The sequence below is a fragment of the Schistocerca nitens genome, chromosome 1 (genome assembly GCF_023898315.1).
Source record: "Schistocerca nitens isolate TAMUIC-IGC-003100 chromosome 1, iqSchNite1.1, whole genome shotgun sequence".
Taxonomy (NCBI): domain Eukaryota; kingdom Metazoa; phylum Arthropoda; class Insecta; order Orthoptera; family Acrididae; genus Schistocerca; species Schistocerca nitens.
Window position 1 is genome coordinate 1,019,766,442 of NC_064614.1, and position 22,481 is coordinate 1,019,788,922.

The 22,481-nt window shown below is 45.1% G+C and overlaps 1 protein-coding gene across 1 annotated transcript in view; it reads right to left on the reverse strand.

The window, feature by feature from the left end:
- Positions 1-4,008: 4,008 nt before the first annotated feature.
- The window catches only part of LOC126221596 (melanopsin-like), a 146,468-nt gene continuing 127,995 nt past the window's right edge, over positions 4,009-22,481 (reverse strand). Inside the window, exons 6-8 of the mRNA XM_049942179.1 lie at positions 21,846-22,048; positions 16,753-17,046; positions 4,009-4,146 (exon numbers count right to left, since the gene is read on the reverse strand). Coding sequence (XP_049798136.1) covers positions 4,009-4,146; positions 16,753-17,046; positions 21,846-22,048 — 635 coding nt within the window. The remainder of the gene's footprint in view (positions 4,147-16,752; positions 17,047-21,845; positions 22,049-22,481) is intronic.

A 22,481-nucleotide genomic window follows, 5' to 3' on the forward strand; every position in this document is an offset into this window, starting at 1 on the left:
CCCTCGCTTCGGTCATCTTCAACCTACAACGTGTCCCCTCGATAAACGCTGCCCTTCAGGCAACCCCATAGCCAGAAATCACTCGGGTTTAAATCTAATGATCTTGGCAGCCACGCAATTTGGAACAATCAGCCAATGATTCGGTTTACTCCAATTACATTACGGAATAACCGAGTGACTTCTTGAAGAATGTGAGGTGTAGTTCCATCGCTCATCCAAACTTTTGTGTTCACAGCACGTCTTTCCCGTAAAGAAAGGATCACGTATTGGCGAAGCAGACCACAGTAACGTGTGCCGTTCAAGCAGCATGTCCTCGGTCTTTGGAGTCCGATTTCCTCATGCGTCGCCGTACCAGAACCGGCGCCTAAGGACAAGTCACGACACTAAAATAAATCCTGCATCGTACAGTCAGAACACCTTTCGTATAAAGTTGGGTACCCAATTAGTTTTCCATCTACATTGGCTTAATTATCGAAATTTAATTATAATTACTCTGTATATTGTGAAAATTAATGGACCTGTAACACTCCCTTATGGTACGTCCGAAGTTACTTTTTTCTCTCAAGATTTCTCTCAGTTCAGAACGACATGCTATGTTCTGTTTGCTAGAAACTCTTCCGTACAGTTAATCAAGCATCAGTGCGAAACTGCATCGAATGCCTTAAGGAAGTCAAGGAACACGGCATCCCTGTGTTCCCTTGTCTACCACATTTATCTCATGGACAAACAATGATCTGTATTTCACGTTACCGTACTTTTCGCGGAACCCATGTTGATTTCTACAGAGAAGATATTCGGTTTCCAGAAACGTCACAACATGCGAGCATAAAGAATGGTCCAAAATTCTACAACAGGTCGACGTCAGAAATACACGAGTCTAGTTTGGTCGTATGTTCGACGACCCAGTAATCAGAACACCTTCGCTGTTTAAGACACCTACGGTACAGTGCTGCTAGGAGATGGGCAGTATTTCTCGTATACGCCATGTAGAATCGTAGTGGTATCCCGTCAGGTCCAGTGACCTTCTACCTGTTAAGCTATTTCAGTTGTTTTTCAATCACTTGATAATATAATTCGATATCAGCTATTTCGTCGTTCTCCTGACGAATGAAAGAAGGTACTACAGTGCGATCTTCCTCTGAAACCTTCTAACTGTTAAGCTATTTCAGTTGTTTTTCAGTCCCTTGATAATATATTTCGATATCAGCTATTTCGTCGTTCTCCTGACGAATGAAAGAAGGTACTACAGTGCGATCTTCCTCTGAAACAGTATTGGCAAAAGACGTTCGGTATATTGGCCCTTGTCTTCTCCTACGGTCTTATTCACTACATGTTTCTCACGTTCTGAAGTTACAAAAACCTATCGTGTTAATCTGTAAGACTGAAAGAACTATCAATCAGCCTTCAACATTTACATTTATCCTTCACAAGGCACCTTACGGTGTGTGGTGGAGGGTACTTCTATTACCACTATTCGATCGCAACTTCCCTGTTCCATTCGCAAATAGCGCTTAGGAAGAAGGACTGATAGTAAACCGTATTACTTCTGATTTATCAAATCATTTCACTGTTGTAATTCCGCGAGACGTATGTAGGGGAAAATAATATGTTGCCCGACTGTTCCTGTAAGGCACTCTCTCGGACTTCCAGCAGGTAACCTATACGTGATGCACAAAGCCTCTCTTGTAGAGTCTATACTGGCGTTTGTGGTCCTTCGGCCGAGTGCTCTCGCGCCGGCTAAACGATCCTATGCCGAAACGCGAAGGTCTTCGTTTGGATCTGGGGTATCTCTTTTATTAATTCAATCTAGTTGGGCTCCTACTCTGACGATAAAAGTACAACAATCTGTCGAATAAGTATTTTGTAATAAGTCATTTCTTCCGTGGATGAATCACATTTCTTCCGACGAATATCAGTTTGACATCTGCTTTTCCTATTAATTGTTTTACGTCGTCATTTCAGTTAAGGTCGCTCTGGCTGGTTACTCTCAGGTATTTTATGGGAGTTACTGTTTCGAGCGACTTAACTCGCAGTGTAATTACATAGTAATGTAATGGATTTCTTGTCCTATATATGGGAAATATGTTATATTTATTTGATTCACGGCCAACTACCAGTTCATGTGCCTTTCATCAATTCTCGGCAGATACTATCCATACAAATTAAAACTGATAACCAACAAAAATCCATACAAAGAGAACGTCCCAAAATATGATATTACATTTTTTTAAATAAGAAAGGCTGCCACATCAACCCGTTTATGCAGCAATCTAATGTCTTGAACATCTCACTGTTTTCCTTATTGTGTAACTGTATACGAGTAACAATGATGACAAATCACTGGATGACAATTCGTCCCACTTGAAGTTTGACAAATTTTCTGTACCATTATTCCACTTGCACACAGCAATGAATGTTTACTAATTAAATTCTGCCCTCCTTCCATATTCACATTGTAGTCTATTACTAGAATTCTCAGAAAACTTAGCCCACCTTAGCCCACCAGAAATAATTTATTTTTAGCGGCAGTTTGTATTTCAGATTATTTCTGCCCCTTTCTCATCAGCACTATTTCTTCACACTGTGAGAACTGGTTTAAGATCACTCCTTTAATACATATCTGATGATCCTGAAACGTGATACTTTTAAATGGCGTTACCCCATTGTATACGAAATGTTTGTTACCATTAACGTAAACTGTTCACTGCACCTAAAAAATTACGTTTCAAATTATAAGTTTTCATGTTTTGTGTATTCCATTATCTTCTCTCAGAATGATGAACAAAAATAGTTTCGACAAGAGTACTGGACGCTGTTACACAACCTTTCTGGGAGGTAGTATAGCAGCAGGAGGTACTTCTGTCGGAAAAAAAACGCGCTGTCGTGGGGCCACAGGGAGGCCAAGTGATGTTCAGTAACGTACATGAATGGGCTTAAATTCAGGACGAGAAGATAAAGCTTGTGATGAGTCACAGAAACGTTGGAAGCTATTTCAGTAGACTCAGAAGCAGGTTATCATTAAATTCTTCTGCGGCCTCCTTACATTATTGATATGAGGTGAATGAGGAATTAACTGATTCTCCCATATCCTCTTGGTTGAAGAGCTTCATACTGAGGATGTGCACAGCAGCTTAACGGCTTGGATGTAGGTATGTTCTCTCAAGAACGCAATGTACCTCTTCGAACTTTCCTCATGCGAATGCGGCACACAAGGCAACACATAGCAAGTGTATTCCAAATGTCTTAGCCCGCACTGGCGGCGGACATGGACGTAAGCAGTCTCATTGGAAGAAACCGAGCATACCTTAATTGTGCGACCGTGATGTTACAGAGAGCGGCCGAAAATTCTGGTCAAAATTTGTCACTCTTTTGCAGTCCATATATTTTTCGTCGAAATTCTTCTGTGTATCAGTGTTCCAGTGCTGCAAAAATGTTTGTCTACGCCAGTGACCTTGGAATTTGGCTATTTATGTGGCACTGTTGAAAATAGAGAAATTTTTAGTTTGTCCCTGACACGTATTATGACGGTGGTCTTTCGATATACACCTTGTATTTTCCCTTGACTTTTTATTCTTCTGCGCTGTTCCTAGCAATGTAGTGAAGGGCTTCTTAAAGGAAAAGTAAGGACCAGGCACTGCTCACTCTGTTCGAGGAGTAAATGGGCCCATGTCCACTGTTGTATGCTGTAGTCTTACACAAACATATTACATAGCGCCTATGGAGCGGTTGCTTAGTTACCACGCGATTCAGCTACATTTTTGTCAGACAGCAACGATGTAGCACATTGGATCACCCGCAGAGAAGTTGTAACAGATGAAACGCCTGCTCCAAGTGATAGACTGGCCGGCTGTCGTTCCGTGCTACTTCACAGACAGTACACGCCCGCCGCAGTCCTGGGAAGAGGGCGGCCACTCGGTGCTTCAGAGGGCAACCAGCCGCACCGCCGCTGGGTGGGGACGGCTGCCGGCCACCCGAGTCTCAAGGAGCGCTGCAGTGATGCGGCAACGATCAGACGGCGGCGGCGGCCGCCATGGCCTCCCTGAGGCAGCAGACGCGCCGGCGCTCCCCCTGCAGCACCACGCAGGAGGCGGCGGGGGCGGCGCCCAGCGAGCGATGGCCGCGCACCATCGGAGGGCTGCACGACATCTGGAAAGTACGCAAGCGTCCGTACTGTCACATCAGCTGGCAGTGCAGGAGGTGTGTGGAGATGAGCGGACTACGCTACTGTGTAGCAGAGGGTGGAACGGCGGAATAGATCCTCAGTCTTTTGCGAGATGTTGCTCTAGATCTGGAATATAAGAGAAAGGAGACCTTTACTGTGGCGGTATTACACTATGCGATCAAAAGTATCCGGACACTCACAAAAACATACGTTTATCATATTATGTGCATTGTGCTGCCACCTACTGCCAGGTACTCCATATTAGCGACCCCAGTAGTCATTAGACATCGTGAGAGAGCAAAATGAACTTCGAACGTGGTCAGGTGATTGGGTGTCACTTGTGTCATACGTCTGTACAGGGGATTTCCACACTCCTAAACATCTCTAGGTCAATTGTTTCCGATGTGACAGTGACGTGGAAACGTGAAGGGACATCTACAGCGCAAAAGCGTACAGGCTGACTTCGTCTGTTGACTGACAGAGACTGATGACAGAGGGTCGTAATGTATAATAGGCGGACATCTATTCGGACCATCACACAGGAATTCCAAACTGCATCAGGATCCACTGCAAGTACTGTTGTCACGTCCCCTTAGAAAAATTAATGAATTACTGTGCTGATAAACATCTTATGCTATTTGACTTTCAAACAGCTGAGCAAAACTGAACGTACTCAGACATTCACTAAAGTGAGACACAATATTTTTCGCGCAAAGCAACCTGACATTCAGTAATCCCTACAAAAGAATGGCCCTGACTAACAATAACCTATACCTTTCATGAATTCTTACCTCACAAAAATATTCCTTACTCGAACTACTGCAATACAGCGAGCGCCAATACTGCCAGCTATATAAAAGATTCTAACTACTGAAGGCACTAACTACTAATAGGCATAGTTACCAAAAAAGATTTTGATGGAGAACAAACAATGTATTTACGAGGGCAGTTCAATAAGTAATGCAACACATTTTTTTTCTGAAACAGTGGTTGTTTTATTCAGCATTGAAATACACCAGGTTATTCCCCAATCTTTTAGTTACACAACACTATTTTTCAACGTAATCTCCATTCAATGCTACGGCCTTACGCCACCTTGAAATGAGGGCCTGTATGCCTGCACGGTACCATTCCACTGGTCGATGTCGGAGCCAACGTCGTACTGCATCAATAACTTCTTCATCATCCGCGTAGTGCCTCCCACGGATTGCGTCCTTCATTGGGCCAAACATATGGAAATCCGACGTGCGAGATCGGGGCTGTAGAGTGCATGAGGAAGAACAGTCCACTGAAGTTTTGTGAGCTCCTCTCGGGTGCGAAGACTTGTGTGAGGTCTTGCGTTGTCATGAGAAGTTCGTTCAGATTTTTGTGTCTACGAACATGCTGAAGTCGTTTCTTCAATTTCTGAAGAGTAGCACAATACACTTCAGAGTTGATCGTTTGACCATGGGGAAGGACATCGAACAGAATAACCCCTTCAGCATCCCAGAAGACTGTAACCATGACTTTACCGGCTGAGGGTATGGCTTTAAACTTTTTCTCGGTAGGAGAGTGGGTGTGGCGCCACTCCATTGATTGCCGTTTTGTTTCAGGTTCGAAGTGATGAACCCATGTTTCATCGCCTGTAACAATCTTTGACAAGAAATTGTCACCCTCAGCCACATGACGAGCAACCAATTCCGCACAGATGGTTCTCCTTTGCTGTTTATGGTGTTCGGTTAGACAACGAGGGACCCAGCGGGAACAAACCTTTGAATATCCCAACTGGTGAACAATTGTGACAGCACTACCAACAGAGATGTCAAGTTGAGCACTGATTTGTTTGATGGTGATCCGTCGATCATCTCGAACGAGTGTGTTCGCATGCTCCGCCATTGCAGGAGTCACAGCTGTGCACTGCCGGCCCGCACGCGGGAGATCAGACAGTCTTGCTTGACCTTGCGGCGATGATGACACACGCTTTGCCCAACGACTCACCGTGCTTTTGTCCACTGCCAGATCACCGTAGACATTCTGCAAGCGCCTATGAATATCTGAGATGCCCTGGTTTTCCGCCAAAAGAAACTCGATCACTGCCCGTTGTTTGCAACGCGCATCCGTTACAGACGCCATTTTAACAACTCCGTACAGCGTTGCCACCTGTCGGAAGTCAATGAAACTATACGAGACGAAGCGGGAATGTTTGAAAATATTCCACAAGAAATTTCCGGTTTTTTCAAACAAAATTGGCCGAGAAAAAAAATGTGTTGCATTACTTATTGAACTGCCCTCGTATCTTAATAGTCATCAAAAGTCATTATATATATATATATATATATATATATATATATATATATATATATATATATATATATATATATATATCAGTTCATGACATCCAGTCTTACAAGTTTACAGATCATCCGCTCTCAAAACTCCGCAATCTCACTCCCCACATCCACCACTGCTGGCGGCTCACCAACTGCGCAACGCTACGCGCTGTTAACATCCAGCTGCCCAAAACTACAATAGCAAACAACAATGCAAACCAGCCACAGACTGCACACAGCACAGCCAGTGATTTTCATACATAGTGCTACGTGGCGTTACCAATAAAAAAACCTAAACAGCCGACTTACACTGTGATAGTTAGGTGGGAGGTGACAAACTTGGATTTCACACATCATGCCGCGAAATGCCAAACCGCCTCGCTTGGTGTAAGGAGAGTAAACACTGGACGACTGAACAGTGAAAAAACGTTGTGTGGAATGACGAATCAGGGTACACAGTGTGGCAGGGTGTGGATATGGCTAAAACCCGCTGAGCGTCATCTGTTAGTGTGTCTACACAGTAAAATTCGAAGGCGGTGGTGTTATGGTGTGGTCGTGTTTTCCATGGAGGGGGCTTGCACCCCTTGTTGTTTTGCGTGGCACTATCACAGCACGTCGACATTGATGTTTTAAACACCTTCCTGCTCCCCACTACTCAAGAGCAATTCGGGGATGGCGACTGCATCTTTCAACACGATCGAGCACCTGTTCATAATGCAGAGCCTGTGGTGGAGTGCTTACACGACAATAACATCCCAGTAATGGACTGACCTGCGCAGAGTCCTGACCTAAATTCTATTTAACACCTTTGGGACGTTGTGGAACGCCGACTTCGTGCCAGGCCTCACCGACCGACCTCGATACCTCTCCTCAGTGCAGCACTCCGTGAAGAACGGGCTGGCGTTCCCCAAGAAACCTTCTAGCACCTGATTAAACGTATGCCTGTGAGAGTGGAAGCTGTCATCAAGGCTAAGAGTGGGTTATATTGAATTCCAGCATTGCCGATGGACGGCGCAACGAACTTTTAAGTCATTTTCAACCAGGTGTCCGGATACTTTTGATCACATAGAGTATCTTTAATCCCATGGGGGAAAGGGGAGGGAGGGGGAATGTGCTTGTAGACGTTGTATGTAATCCGAGGAGGGGTCATATGTTTGCCGACAGATGGCCTGGTAGTATTCCAAGTTGCGGAGTTGATATCTTCATAGCAAAATCCTCATACTTTAGCAGTAAATCTGTTTCTGCTGTTCGTTGCGTGATGGATACCTCCAAATCAGTAGAAATAGCATTTATCCAATTTATTTGCACAGAAGGACAGCCCGCTTCACAAAATTACAAGGTGTAAAAGTATAAAACCGTACTTTTCCTGTATATGGTGCTAGCCATCAGTGAAGTGCCGGTGAGACCGCCTCTGCAGCACCATCTGATTCCTGGAAAGGCTGACACACAGTCACCCAAGTTCCATGCATCGGTATCTATTTCAAACCTGTAAACATGTCGAGTTTTGTGCCTATAAACTACGATTTGCGGACAGGATTTCTGTTATTATTTGAAGGAAGCTGCTGTAGAATCGCGTCGAACGCTTGTCGAAGCTATCTTCGAACATAGATCGAAAAACACAGTATTTCGAGTGGTTCAAAAAATTCGAAAGTGGTGATTCTGATGTGAGAAGCGACGAGCGCGGGAAATCACCAAAAAATTTCTAAGACAACGAACGGCAGGACTTGTTGGATGAACATGACACTCAAACTGAACAGGAACTAGCCGAACAGTTGAAAGTGACACAGAAAGCAATTTTTCCTGTGTTGAAAGCTGTGGGAAAGCTAAAGAAAGTGGGAAAATGGGTTCCACATGGTCTAACAACATGCAAATCGAAAGACCACTAGTGAAATGCTGCTCCCAACAAAATAAAAAAATAAAAAAACTCCATGTTGGATAAAAATTAAAAAATAAAAAAACTCCATGTTGGATATATTTTGAGAAATATTTTGAGAAACCTAAGCGTCGTAAATCATGGGTGAATCCAGGAAAACCATCGACATCTGCTGCACGACCTAATCGCTTAGAAAAGAAGATCAGCTTTGGTGGGATCAGCAGGATGTCATTTGTTATGTCTGGCGAAACCGTTAACGCTGATCGCTACCAACAGCAAATGATTGATGTAAATCGAGTTATTACGTGAAAAACGACAGGAATATGAAGAAGGCAACACAAAATTCATATTGCTCTATGATCACACACAGCAAAACGGGTCAGGGAAACGATCGAGGCGTTCAGTTGGGAAATACTAGGGCATGCGGCTTATTTTCCAGGCTAGGCTCCGTCCGATTATCATTTACTTGCATCACTGGGACACGTTCTCGCTGAACAATGGTTCAATTCGTATGAAAATATACGAAAATGGCTCGCTGACTGGTTGCTTCACAAGAAGAATTTTTTTCCCTTGGCATTCATAGCGTGCCGAAGGGGTGGTATAAATGTATAAACTGAAGTGGAGATTATTTTGAATAAAATATTGTTTATCAGTTTCGGAAGTGGAATGGAACTTTCTGGTAGATTAAAATCTATTTTTTAATCTCATTTTGTTCTATATTGTTCGTTGAATTTGTTTGAGGTGGACGTCCTATTACACCCATGTAGGTTCTCTGTTGATCTGTTCACTCAGTTTTTTGTTGCAGAAGGGTAGCTAACCCTCTGACCGAACAAGCTGAGCTACCGTGGCGGCATTAGCCATTTGAGCTACTCAGGCATGGCTCATGACACGTCCTCACAGCCTCAGTTCTGCCAGTACCTCGTCTCCCGTCTTCCGAACTTCACAGAAGCTCTTCTGCGAAACTTGCAGAAGTAGCACTTCTGGAAGAAAGGATATTGACGAGACATGGCTTAGCCACAGCCTTGGGGATGTTTCCAGAATGAGATTTTCACTCTGCAGTGGATTGTGCGCTGCTATAAAACTGCCTGACAGATCAAAACTGTGTGCCGGGCCGAGACTCGAACTTGCCCGAAAGGCAAAGGTCTCGAGTTCGAGTCTCGGTCCGGCACACAATTTTAATCTGCCAGGAAGTTTCATCCTCCATATAGTTCCGACTTCGCCTCACAACTTCGAAAGGAAGGAGACGAGGAACGTAGGAGACGAGGTACTGGCAGAATTGAAGTTGTGAGGATGGGTCATGAGTCTTGCTTGGATAACTGAGATGGTAGAGCACTTGTCCGCGAAAGGCAAAGGTCCCGAGTATGAGTCTCGGACCCGTACACAGTTTTATTCTGCCAGGAAGTTTCATATCAGCGCACTCTCCGCTGCAGAGTGAAAATCTCATTCTGTCAGCAGACGCGTAATTATTACAACCAAATTCCAATTTCACACTTCTACTCCTGGTATCCCTTGATGAAAGAGGAGTGTGGAAGGCAGTGTCTCGCATGATGTACAATACTTAGGTGGTGTCAGTGTTATAATGCAGGCCATGTAAACACCCTGGACTGGCGCATTTGTCGTCACCAGTGCGACGATTTCGGTTGTCGAAGAGCACATTGTTGTAGAACTGTGGGTAAGGAAAGGAACTGTGCATCACATAATCCTCGTGAAACGGCGTCATGCACAAGTTCGGGCACAGTGGGCGCCGAAACATCTTTCAGAGATTCAGAAGACTGCGAGAATATACGTTTGCCTCACCCATCCGATGCAGTACGTTGAGCAAGGCACGGATTTCATTGCTGAGATCGCGACATGGGATAAAAAATGGTCTCGACTCTTCGACCACGTCTGTAAACGAATAAGTATGGGATTGCTGCTTCCCCCAGTTTTGTCCCAAAGAGAAGAAAAGAGGAGAAAAGTGATGCCCAGTTTCTTTTTCGATGAAGTAGGACCTCCATTCATCGACAAGATTGTAAGAGGTGGAACAGTTAACATTAAATAGTATTGCAACACCTGCTAGACCTAGAACAGGTTATCACCAAAAAAGCACAAGGGCAAGCTCTCGACTGGAATAGTGCTCCTTCAGGACAATTCTACGTGACATACGGCAAAGACGACGCCAAACCCCCTTGAAACATTTTCATAGAAGGTCCTGTACAACACCGACACCTCGCCGTGTGACTCTAATATCTTGCGCCACTTAAAACAACCTCTGAAAAGTCAGAGGTTCACCTATGACAAGGAAGTGCAGGATATCATTGAAAACCGGATTTTTAATCAGACCAGGAATTTCTTCACTGAAGCCCTCCACTTCCTTCTTACACATTCTGTTACGTGTATCAAAGTCATTGCCAGTTGTGTATAATTTTGCAGTTTTCATGAGCTGTTCTTATACTACCGTTATTGAAATTTCTTTACATGTAACAGTAGTATGCTTTTCATTTTGGCATATTCTATAATTCGTATGCTAAGCAGATGGTTATTCATGGTCAGCATAAACTCCTTACCTTATTACAAACATATGCTTCTAAGGCATTATGCTAGATACAGTTACGATTTGGTTCAAATGGTAGACTCAGTTCGGCAACGGCTCTGAGCACTATGGGACTTAACAGAACTTAGAATTACTTAAACCTAACTAACCTAAGGACATCACACACATCCATGCCCGAGGCAGGATTCCAACCTGCGACCGTAGCAGCCGCGCGGTTCCGGACTGAACCGCCTAGAACCGCTCGGCCATCGTGGCCGGCTAATTTGGCAACGTCCCTTCCATAAATGTCCCTACAGCACCCTATGTTCATGCTGTGAGAGCTTGCGCATCGGGAAATGGTGAAATTAACACTTTATCTTTAATGTAATCCCACAAAAAGCAGTCAACGGGGGTTATATCTGGTTAACGTGGTGGCCATGAAGTTGGACTGCCCAATAACATTTACAGCGAATTAGAGTCAGTAGAAGTATAATATTGTGCAATATCTAGCAAGCCCTAATGCTGGGGAAGCCTTATACGAGGCGTATATCTACATCTACAGTTACATACATACTCCACAAGCCACAATATGATGGCAAGGGTACCTTGCACGACTACCAGTCATTTCTTGTGGTGTTGCACTCGCTAATAGCTCAAGGGGAAACGTATCTATATGCCTTCACAAGAGCAGTTATTTGTCATATCTTATATTCCTGGTTCTTATACGAAAAGTGCGATGGCAACAGTAGAATGGTTTCTCAGTCAACTTCAAATATCGGTTCTCTGAATTTTCTCTACAGTGTTCCTCGAAAAGAACGTCGCCTTTTCTCCAGGGATTCTCCTTTCAATTTCCGATTCATCCCCGTAATACTTGTGTATTGATCAAGTATACATGTGACGTGCACCTGCGACTACCTTGGTTGCAGACTATCGATTGTAACGGCCCTGTGTTGGCTCTAGCTCGTTGCTGGAAGACCAGAGGATGCCTGGTCGCAAAAGGTCGCTTAAGCAGCGGCTGACTGGGATGTAGAGGCGTGCTCTGCTAGCTATCGGGAAGCGACTTGCTGGCAGTGGTTGGCAGTTGGAGGTCCACGATTACTCTGGGCGTGTTTGTGTGTGCACTGTTGGTCTGAACATCGCTGAAAAGTGCGTGATTGATCTGTGGAGAGCTGTGGTTGCCGGCATACCAGTTGGAGTTTAACTTCCAGCATCTTGATCATTGAAGGCAACGACCTGCTCTGTGTAGCGATGCGTGCCCTTGCTGTGGACTGTATGCTGAGGCCATTTTGTTCTCAATCTATATGTGAGCCACTAAATTCTCGTTGCTTTTGGGTGTGCTTGATATGAGTGTCATTCTGCGCGTCTGAGTGCTGTGAGCCACAGGCGCTGGTTTATGTTTTGCTACTAGGCTGTATTTTTGTCGATTTTATGGACATGTTATCGCGGTTGGTGGCTAATATGTATTATATTTTGATGTGTGATCTATTCGTCACATTACTGAGCAGCGTTGCTGTCTTGTTTGTATTCGGAGGATGCGCTTCATGTTAATTCATTCTGTAATTTACTTGCCTGGCTTTTTACTTACACCGTGTTTGCCAACCTTCTGTAAAGTGTCTTGTATTACATTCCAGCAGTGCATTGATGTGTTATCTAGTGTCGTGAATTTTACAGAAATAGTATTCATTTAATAGTCACCAGCCTTTTAATTCGTTAATGGTTTCAGCCTTTCATTAGATTAGTGTTTAGCGCTTAGTGTTGCCTAGTTGGCTTATTTCATTCGCGCTCTGTATTTAATTAGAATACTGTTTAATGCTTCCGCTGCTAGTCAAACGTATTCTATGCATTGGTGTCATATGTTCAGTTGGAATCGTGTTTAATTCTGTCTAGGCTGGCAGGTGTGGCCGTGCGGTTCTAGGCGCTACAGTCTGGAGCCGAGCGACCGCTCCCGTCGCAGGTTCGAATCCTGCCTCGGGCATGGATGTGTGTGATGTCCTTAGGTTAGTTAGGTTTAATTAGTTCTAAGTTCTAGGCGACTGATGACGTCAGCAGTTAAGTGGCATAGTGCTCAGACCCATTTGAACCATTTGAACCAATTCTGTCTATATGTACGTGCTATAGGGCAGGTTAGCCTTCTTTTAGTGCCTTATTTATCGGAGGTTCGTTGTTTGGTTCGGTCACTTGGCATTTACAAAACGACTTTTGTAAACTTCTCACACATCTGTGGAAAAGGCATCTATTTTGACAAAACAGCAGAACAGCTGATTATAGCCAGCCAGCATTATTTGTCATTTGCTGTTTACCGAACTAGTTGCCTGTCTATTAATCATCTCGTCAGTTGTTTATTCACCGTTTCTGCCCACCGTCTGTATATTTGGGCGGCTATTGCCACTGTGTGATTTCTGTAAACTCGCAAATTATGTGCCTTATTTTGGTGTTTTATACACTGAGGTAATAAAAGTTGGCTCTGAGCACTATGGGACTTAACTTCTGAGGTCATCAGTCCCCTAGAAATTAGAACTACTTAAACCTAACTAACCTAAGGACATCACACACATCCATGCCTGAGGCAGGATTCGAACCTGCGACCGTAGCGGTCGCGCAGTTCCAGACTGTAGCGCCTAGAACCTCTCGGCCACCTCGGGCTAACAGAAGTCATGGGATAGCGATATGCATAGACACAGTTGCCGAAAGTATCGCGTAGACAAGGTATAAAAAGGCAGTGCATTAACGGAGTTGTTATTTGTACTCAGGTGATTCATGTGAACAGATTTTCAACCTGATTATAGCCGCACAACGCGAAATGGTAGTTGGAGCTACGGCGCATGGGACACTGCATTTCGGAAATTGCTAGGGAATTCAGTAATCCGAAATCCACAATGTGAAGAGTGTGTCGAGAATGCCAAATTTTAGGCATTACTTCTCACCATGCACAAGTCAATGATCGACGGCCTTCACTTAACAACAGACAAGAAACACTACGTGGAATAACAGTGAAATTCAGTGTGGAACCTCGACGAACATATTAGTCAGAACAGTGCGGCGAAGTACGCTGGTAATTGGCGATGGCAGCAGACGACTGACACGAGTGTCTTTGCTAACAGCACGACATCGCCTGCAGCGCCTCTCCTGGTCTCGGGACCATATGTGTTGGACCCATACAACTGGAAAACCGTGGCCTGCTCAGATGAGCCCCGATATCAGTTGGTAAGAGCTGATAGTAGGCTTCGAGTGTGTCGCAGACCTCACGAAGCTGAAAGACGTGCACTCCAGTCACCATTCAGTGCTCGTATTTCATATTTCTAATCCCAGCGTTCTAGTACTCGGTAAAATAATAATTCAGATAATGCAAAAAATTTGTATGGGTTGCCTGATTTATTTGACGATTTTTTACAGTTTGTCTCACACTATTGTGTGAGAGGAGCTTGGCGCCAGGAATTTTCTTTATTTATGGGCGAGGGCAGCAGTCTTCCTAGCAGCCATAATGGCTTCCCGTTTCCCATCCCTTTTCCGATCGCCAGGGTAGCGCGTTCTGTCGTCTGAACATTCTGTAGTGGCCAAAGTTTCTCCTGTTCTCAGTTCCTCAACCTGCCTTACCAACCTTGTAACCGCTATTTCTGCTCAATTTTAACGTCGCGAGGTCACCTCCCTGTGAAATTCCGGCCCTACGATTGGCCAGTTCATGTGCGCGCCCGTTTCTCGCGGGCGGGCGCCAACCGCCCTCCGCGGGTGCGTGCTGGACAAAGGGGCAGTAGGGCAGGTCTAGTGTGACCGTGCCCGAGACCGGAGTTGCCGCTTCCAGGAGATGAAATTCGGTAAGCATGAGCGCCGACGTGCACCTTAGATTCGCGCCCTGCGGCCCACAGGGAACCTGATAGGTCACTGTGAATAGTTTCGCGTCTTGCGGTTTTTATTGCCTTAGTACGGGAGGCTACCGAGCGATTCACGCACAGTAGCATCTTTTTAGTCTTGGCTAATGCCTGGTGGTGGTCGCTGAACGCCTGCAACCCCTTCCTTTACTAAATGGGATTCTGTTTGATAATACGGCGATCGTTACTAAAATTCCTTTCATCCTGCTATCATGGCGTGTTATGAACGTACGTTAGGGCAGGCTGCTGAACTCGAATCTTTCTTCCCCCCCCCCCCCCCTCGCCCCCATTTGGTTGTATTATTGTTCGATTCTCAACTGTTTAATAAATGAGTCCGTAAATCTTACATGCTCTCTCTTACGTGAACTCACCCCTAGTGTAACAGAATAATGCGGAACTATAACGGTTGTTACAAGGTCGTGCAGGTCTCGCGCCACTAACGATAGTATAAAGATTCCATATCGCGCGCCTGGCACGACCATTTCACGCATAGCATCGATAACAGTAGTAATCATGTTCAATTATTCCCCATTGATAAACTGGGAAGTGTTCACGGCTCAGTGTGAGTACGTGAGCACTAAATCCACTTGATGTGGTGGAAGTAGTGGCAAAAAAATCACAGCCCCTACAGCAACGAATAGTAACCTGTAAAAATAAAAAAAAAAGAAACAAAAACGAGCCACCGCTTTTAAAACCATGGCCCAAGTTATCAATAATGCACTGTGCAATCTTGTGGTGGCTCCGTAATGGTACGGCCTGTGTGTCCATGGAATGGACATGGTCATCTGTCCAACTGAACCAATTATTGATAGGAAATGGTTATATTCAGCTACTCATGGACTTCATGGTCACAAACAATAATGGAATTTTTATGGATGTCAATGTACCATGTCATAGGGTCACTATTGCTCGCAATTGGTTTGAAGGAAATTTTTTATAATTTGTTTGAATGATTTGGCCACCCAGAGCCCCGATAGGAGTCACACTGAACATTTACGGGAGGTAGTCGAGATGTCAATTCGTGCACAGAATAATGCAGCGACAATACTACGGCAATTATGGACGGCTATAGAGGCAGCAAGGCTCATTATTTCTGCAGAAGACTTAAAACGACTTGTTGAGTCAAAGGCTCTTCGAATTCCTGCACTACGTCGGCCAAAAGGTGGTCTGACACGATATTAGGAGGTATCGCATAAACATGGTCTCCTCAGTGGGTGTCTCTTGTATATGATGTAATGTATCTGATTTCTACTAAATCGGTTTTGAGAATATGTGTCTACGATTATAAGCGGCTTTTACTTTGAATTTAACCTCTTGTTCTGTCCAGCAATGCTCTTTAAAGCTCTCTGTGTTCAACATTAAGAATCTACAAAACCGCTTGTATAAGACAGTTCCTGGCAGATTAAAACTGAGTGCCGGACCGAGAATCGAACTCGGGATCTGTGCCATTCACGGGCAAGAGCTATGTCATCTGGGCTACCCCAGCACGACTCACGACCCGTCCTCACAGCTTTAATTCCGCCAGTACCTCATCTCCTACCTCCCAGACTTCACAGAAGCTCCCCTGCAGACCTCGGAAAACTAGCACTCCTGGAAGGAAGGATATTCCCTACGAAAGGTAAAGGAACCGAGTTCGAGTCTCGGTCCGGCACATAGCTTTAATCTGCCACGAAGTTTCATATCAGTGCACGCTCCGCTGAAGTGTGAAAATTTCATTCTGGATATATGGAGGATGATCGACGATAGTGAAACTGAGGCATCGGCTTGTTGCAGAAGTCGCGGCGTTCGTGTGTGGTCAGGCATTGTCATGCTGAAAGAGAGGCTGTTCTATGCATGAACGAACTCTTCGAATTCGAGACACGATTACAGCACGCTGTTTCTCACACATACACGCATTGTTACGTTACACACCACCCAATTACACGAAAAACATTCGGATCCCTCTTGCGGCAGAGGGCTGAAAATATGTAGAGATGAAGAATACAGATGTTCAGCCCCCGTATGTATCGAATAAAAAGTAAGAGACGTACCAGTGACCTGCTGCCGTCGAGCGAGGGCGGGTCTGGAGGCTCGCTGTGGTAGTGGTGAAGGTGTCGGTGCTGCGGCGGCAGGAAGCAGCGCACGTGCTGCACGTGGCCCGGGCTGGAGGCGGCGCGCGGCCGCCGGCGCAGCACCAGACTGCCCCACGTGGTGGGCGGCGGCGCGGTGGGCAGCAGCCCGGAGGCGGAGCACGGCCCCCGGTAGCCCGACAGGTACTGCTTGATGGACGCGCGGAAGTGCGGGTGCGACAGGCCGTACACGATCGGGTTGTACACCACCGACGCCTGACGAACACACACGTCAGTAATACAGTGCTCGAAACTTGAAACATTTTACTGCAAATAGCAACAGTGTTAGAATACTCTCCAGGCCAGATACAGCTATCTTATTTCGTGAAGAGCCAGCAGTTAGTGCACAGAGAGTGTGGACGCCGTGTGGTTGGTCAGTTTCAGACGAGTCCCACTGAAATGTGTTTCAGAGAAACGACAACGAGGTCAAGAAACATCGGCATTCACTAGTTGATTAAGAACTCTTGTATGATTTCAGACACATTGAACCGGATGCAGAATCTTGTCTTCCGGCAATCATAACTGACGTCTCGCCAGTAATGCGTCATGTCCAGCACTATGAAGTCATAATGGGAGCAGGTTGTAACAACTGTCCTATAGGTTTCAGAATTAGGTCCTACCAATAAACTAATCAAAAGAGAATCTCAATAGCGACTCCGTGGACTATCAAAATGGACGCAGGATACAGGGTTAAAGCTGAACCCATCCGAAACCCAGAGATTACTGTTCGGTTATTCTACTCTTATGAGCCTGAAATACCTAAAATCCGTACCATTTTAAATCCCAAATAGGGTTAATATCTTCTTATAATTTCCGGGTATGCAGCCGGATCCCGTCGACATTCTGCCACGATATTTCGGCCCAGAGACGTCCGGCCATCATCAGGTGAGTACACAACTACTGAAGAGCCCAGGTGCAGTCGCGGTATTTACGCTGAATCTCGCGCATGCGAAATGTGCTGGCATCCTACAGCGCATGCGACAGGTGTTGACATGCGCAGCATAGCCGAGTTGTACGTGCTGCCCTCGGTGGTGAAAATAAAGGTTCATCTAGTCATTGAGTATCGAATGACACTGTCGATTCCGCTGTGACTGTATAATTTTAATAACAGGATTCCAATTTTTATCCAGCTGAAAGCCGTTGTCACGATTTATAAGATTATTGGCAAGACGTATTTCCGCTGATTCCTGGATTACGGAATCCCAAAAACCGGAAACCGGGGCTAAAATTTTTGTTCCATTGTATTCCATTGAATGTCCCAATGAAATACAGTGCTCTGCTACTGCCGATTTTGACGGTTGCCGCAGACGGGTGTATCTTTCATGTTCTATACATCGTTCATGGACAGTTCTTGTCGTCTGGCCAATATATGCAGAGCCACATTCACAGGGAATTTTGTAGACGCCTGCTTTCTTCAGTTGTAAATCGTCTTTAACGGATCCAACCAGGGCCCGGTTCTTTGCTGGTGGATGGAAGATAACCTTGATTTTATTTTTCTTCAGTAATCGGCCTATTTTCGACGACACATTCCCGGCGTATGGAAGGAACGCAGTTGATTTAAAGTCGTCATCTGCGTCCTCAGTGCGTTGCTTCTTGTTGTGAGAGTTGCGCATGGCCGGCCGAAGTGGCCGTGCGGTTAAAGGCGCTGCAGTCTGGAACCGCAAGACCGCTACGGGCGCAGGTTCGAATCCTGCCTCGGGCATGGATATTTGTGATGTCCTTAGGTTAGTTAGGTTTAACTAGTTCTAAGTTCTAGGGGACTAATGACCTCAGCAGTTGAGTCCCATAGTGCTCAGAGCCATTTGAACCATTTTTTTTTAGTTGCGCATGGCCTTCCTTATTTGGCGAGAAGTGTAGCCATTCTCTTTGAAAACCTTTTCCAAGTGTTCTAATTCTGCGTGGAGGTTTTCATCATCCGATATTATATGCGCTCGATGTATTAAGGTACTGAGAACACCGGCTGTTTGTGCTGGGTGATGGCAGTTTGACGCCTGGAGATACAGATCTGTGTGAATCGGTTTCCTGTACAGAATGTCCTAAGGACCCATCATTTTTACGGCGTACTAGCACGTCTAGAAATGGTAAAGTGCCCTCTTTTTCAGTCTCCATCGTAAATTTGATGTTCTCATGTAAAGAGTTTAAGTGATGAAGGAATTTCTCCAGTTCCTGTCTGCCATGAGGCCACACAACAAAAGTTTCATCTACGTACCGGCAGAAGCCCGTAGGCTTTAAAACAGCAGATCCAAGTGTTTTCTCCTCAAAGTCCTCCATAAAGAGATTAGCTACCACAGGCGACAAAGGGCTCCCCATGGCGACGCCGTCTGTTTGTTCAAAGAATTCGTCATTGAATAAAAAGTACGTTGAGAAGAGTATATGTTCAAACAAGGCCGCCATTTCTGCACTGAATAAGTTACCAATAAGATGTAATTATTCCATTAAAGGGACTTTGGTAAAAAGTGAGACCACATCAAAGCTGACTAATAAATCCGAGCTGCTAAGCTTAACTTCCTTCAAGCGGCTGACAAAATCCTCGGAATTACGTATATGGTGGCAACACTTACCCACATACGGCTTTAATAATGAGGCCAGATATTTTGCTGTAGAATAGGTCGCAGCACCAATATTACTTACTATTAATCGTAGTGGGGCACCATCCTTGTGTATCTTCGGAAGACCGTAGAGTCTTGGTGGTACTGCATTGTGTGGTCTCAATCTCTTGAGCCGGCCGCGGTGGCCGTGCGGTTAGGGCGCTTCAGTCCGGAACCGCGTGACTGCTACGGTCGCAGGTTCGAATCCTGCATCGGGCATGGATGTGTGTGATGTCCTTAGGTTAGTTAGGTTTAAGTAGTTCTAAGTTCTAGGGGACTGATGACCTCAGATGTTAAGTCCCATAGTGCTCAGAGCCATTTGAACCATCAATCTCTTGATAACTTGTTCAGGTAGAGAAAAATCGTTCAAGAGGGTAGCAGTTTTCCTTGATATTCGGCTTGTTGGGTCCTTTTCAATTCTACGGTACGTAGAATCATTTAACTGACAATATATCTTCTCGTTGTAGGCTTCTCTTGTCAGAAGAACTGTGGCGTTACCCTTATCCGCAGGCAGTACGACTGTGCTAGTATCTACGCTCAGGCTGCGGAGAGCAGCTCTTTCAGCTGGCGAGATGTTACTCCGTTGTGGCGCACATTTCAACAACGTTCGGCAAGATTCACGTCGAATTTCGTCTGCAGAATCCACAGGAAGACGTCTAATGGCTTCCTCAATGAAACTGATGAAATCCGTTAAAGGCAGTGAGGCAGGTGTAGGAGCGAAGTTTAAACCTTTCGCAAGCACTGACATCGTCGCATCGTCAAAAGATTTCTCCGTGAGGTTCACCACGGATCGTCCAGAGATAGCTTCTTGCGGCTTTCGTGTTACGAGTTGGCTAAACTTTCGCACTTTGCCTGTTCGTACTGTCCTGTGAGCCCAGTCTGCCTTGGCCCAGGATACACCGTCAATCCAGTCCCAACTAAGGGAAGAACATCTTGCTGCAATCTTCAGATGTAAATAATATAAATTCCTGGCTACAGCGTCTAACTCACGACGCGTAAAACGGATTCGTTCTCTTACTAAAGCCAGACTCGCCTTGCGTTTTATATTGTTGGCGGCCACACTATTAATAAAGTGATCAACTCTGGCGAAAGTTGGAATCAAGTTATTGTCTCTACATTTCAGTAAAAAATTTAGTGAACACAGCAACCTGGCTCTTTTCTCACGTAATTAACCAGTACGTGGATATCCTGAACCATCTCCTCCCCGTAAAGGTATTTGATGTGACTTCTGAAATTTTCCCGGCGTATTTCTTCTTCTAATAATTTCCGGGTATGCAGCCGGATCCAGTCGACATTCTGCCACGATATTTCGGCCCAGAGACGTCCGGCCATCATCAGGTGAGTACAAAACTACTGAAGAGCCCAGGTGTAGTCGCGGTATTTATGCCGAGTCTCCTGCATGCGAAATGTACTGGCATCCTACAGCGCATGCGTCAGGTTAATATCAACTTCTCTCTTTCGAAAAAGCGCCTACGAGTCACAATACATTAAAACCTTAATTTGACTGACCGCATAACTGCAAAGTGCAAGAAGGTATCACTACATCTCCACGCTCAACAAAAACACAGAAACCTTTTCCGTGCTGAATTGAAGAAGAAACTTGTACAAAGGCTTTAACGCTCTTGCCTGAACAACATACGGTAGCAGAAACACCCATTCCTATCAGAGCAAAATTCTTTCTATCCCACTCCATCGTTCAGCCACTTTCTCGAAGTCCTTCTCAATAGCAGGAACCGACTCTAGAATAACTTGCAGCATTATGTTAGGGAAATAAATCCACATTTCGGATAGCGCCTAACAATTATCAACACACTATTTTATAGTCTCAATGCATGTCGTTGCCCTGTTGTTCGGGCGTCAGTCACAGTTTTGGCTAGGCACCAGCCGAAATCTGGATTTGCCAAATAAAACCTGCAACAAAGGGACGACTGATTGCAGTGGTCTATCATTTACAAATCACATCACAGTCGGTGAGGGCACCCACGTTCGTAATGGGAGGTAACTTCTTCATTAGTTACGCGATCTACTCAAATAATCTTCAGCATTCTTCTGTAGCATCACGTGTTAAAAGCCTGTATTCTTTTCTTGTCTAAACTGTTTAATGTCCGTATTTCAGGTGCATAAATGGCTACGCTCCAGACAAATGCAATCAGAAATAACTACTCAACACTTGTATCTACATTCGATGTTACCAAATTTTACTTCTTCAGAAACGGCACCAATGGTATGGTCTACGGTAAATGCGAGGGAGGATCTTGCAAATTCTGCTCTTTTCTAGGTACTTTTGTCTAATAACCTGTAAAGGTTTCAAGTTGTGGCAGTTGATGACGTCTTCCTTACTCACGAAATTCCAGATCCTGATGAAATTCCCGCTTTTAAGACTACCGCTATTTCGTATTTAATGAGACGTTGGTGGACAATACGCACCTTAGCGAAGAAGGCGGGCAGCGAGGCCACCCACGGTGTGATGAACGACTCGTCCCCGAACTGTCCGATGAGCGTGACGACGGTGTAGGGCGTCCAGGAGATGAGGAAGAGCAGCACCAGCGTCACGATGATCTCCAGCGAGCGCACAGTGGACGAGCAGGGGGGGCGGTGCGTCGAGGCGCGGTGGAAGCTGCGTCGGCCCCCTGCAACGAGGCCAAGCCACACCCGCATACACTTCCACCGTCCTCGATTTGTCAGTACTCACTTTCATCCCATCTGATACAAAGGGGAATGTGAATCATGAAAAATTAGGGGTGCATTACGTTCGAGCCCATTTCCATTCTCATTTTATATCCAATGAATATTTCTGGGTTTAAAGGCTTCGTTACCACTATGTAGCAATGGAATGTGTGGCACCTTCACTTCCTCTTCGGAGAGACGTGTATAAGATTAGATTATATTAGCTTAATTATTCATTCCATAGACCCATAAAAGAGGGAATCCTCCTGGGTGTGGAACATGTCAGATAAACACATTACAAAAATGTAATTAGAAAAACTTGAGTTTCATTAATTTTAATGATCCTCAGTCAATAAACAGTAAAATTATATACATGAATTAAATTTAAACTTCTAA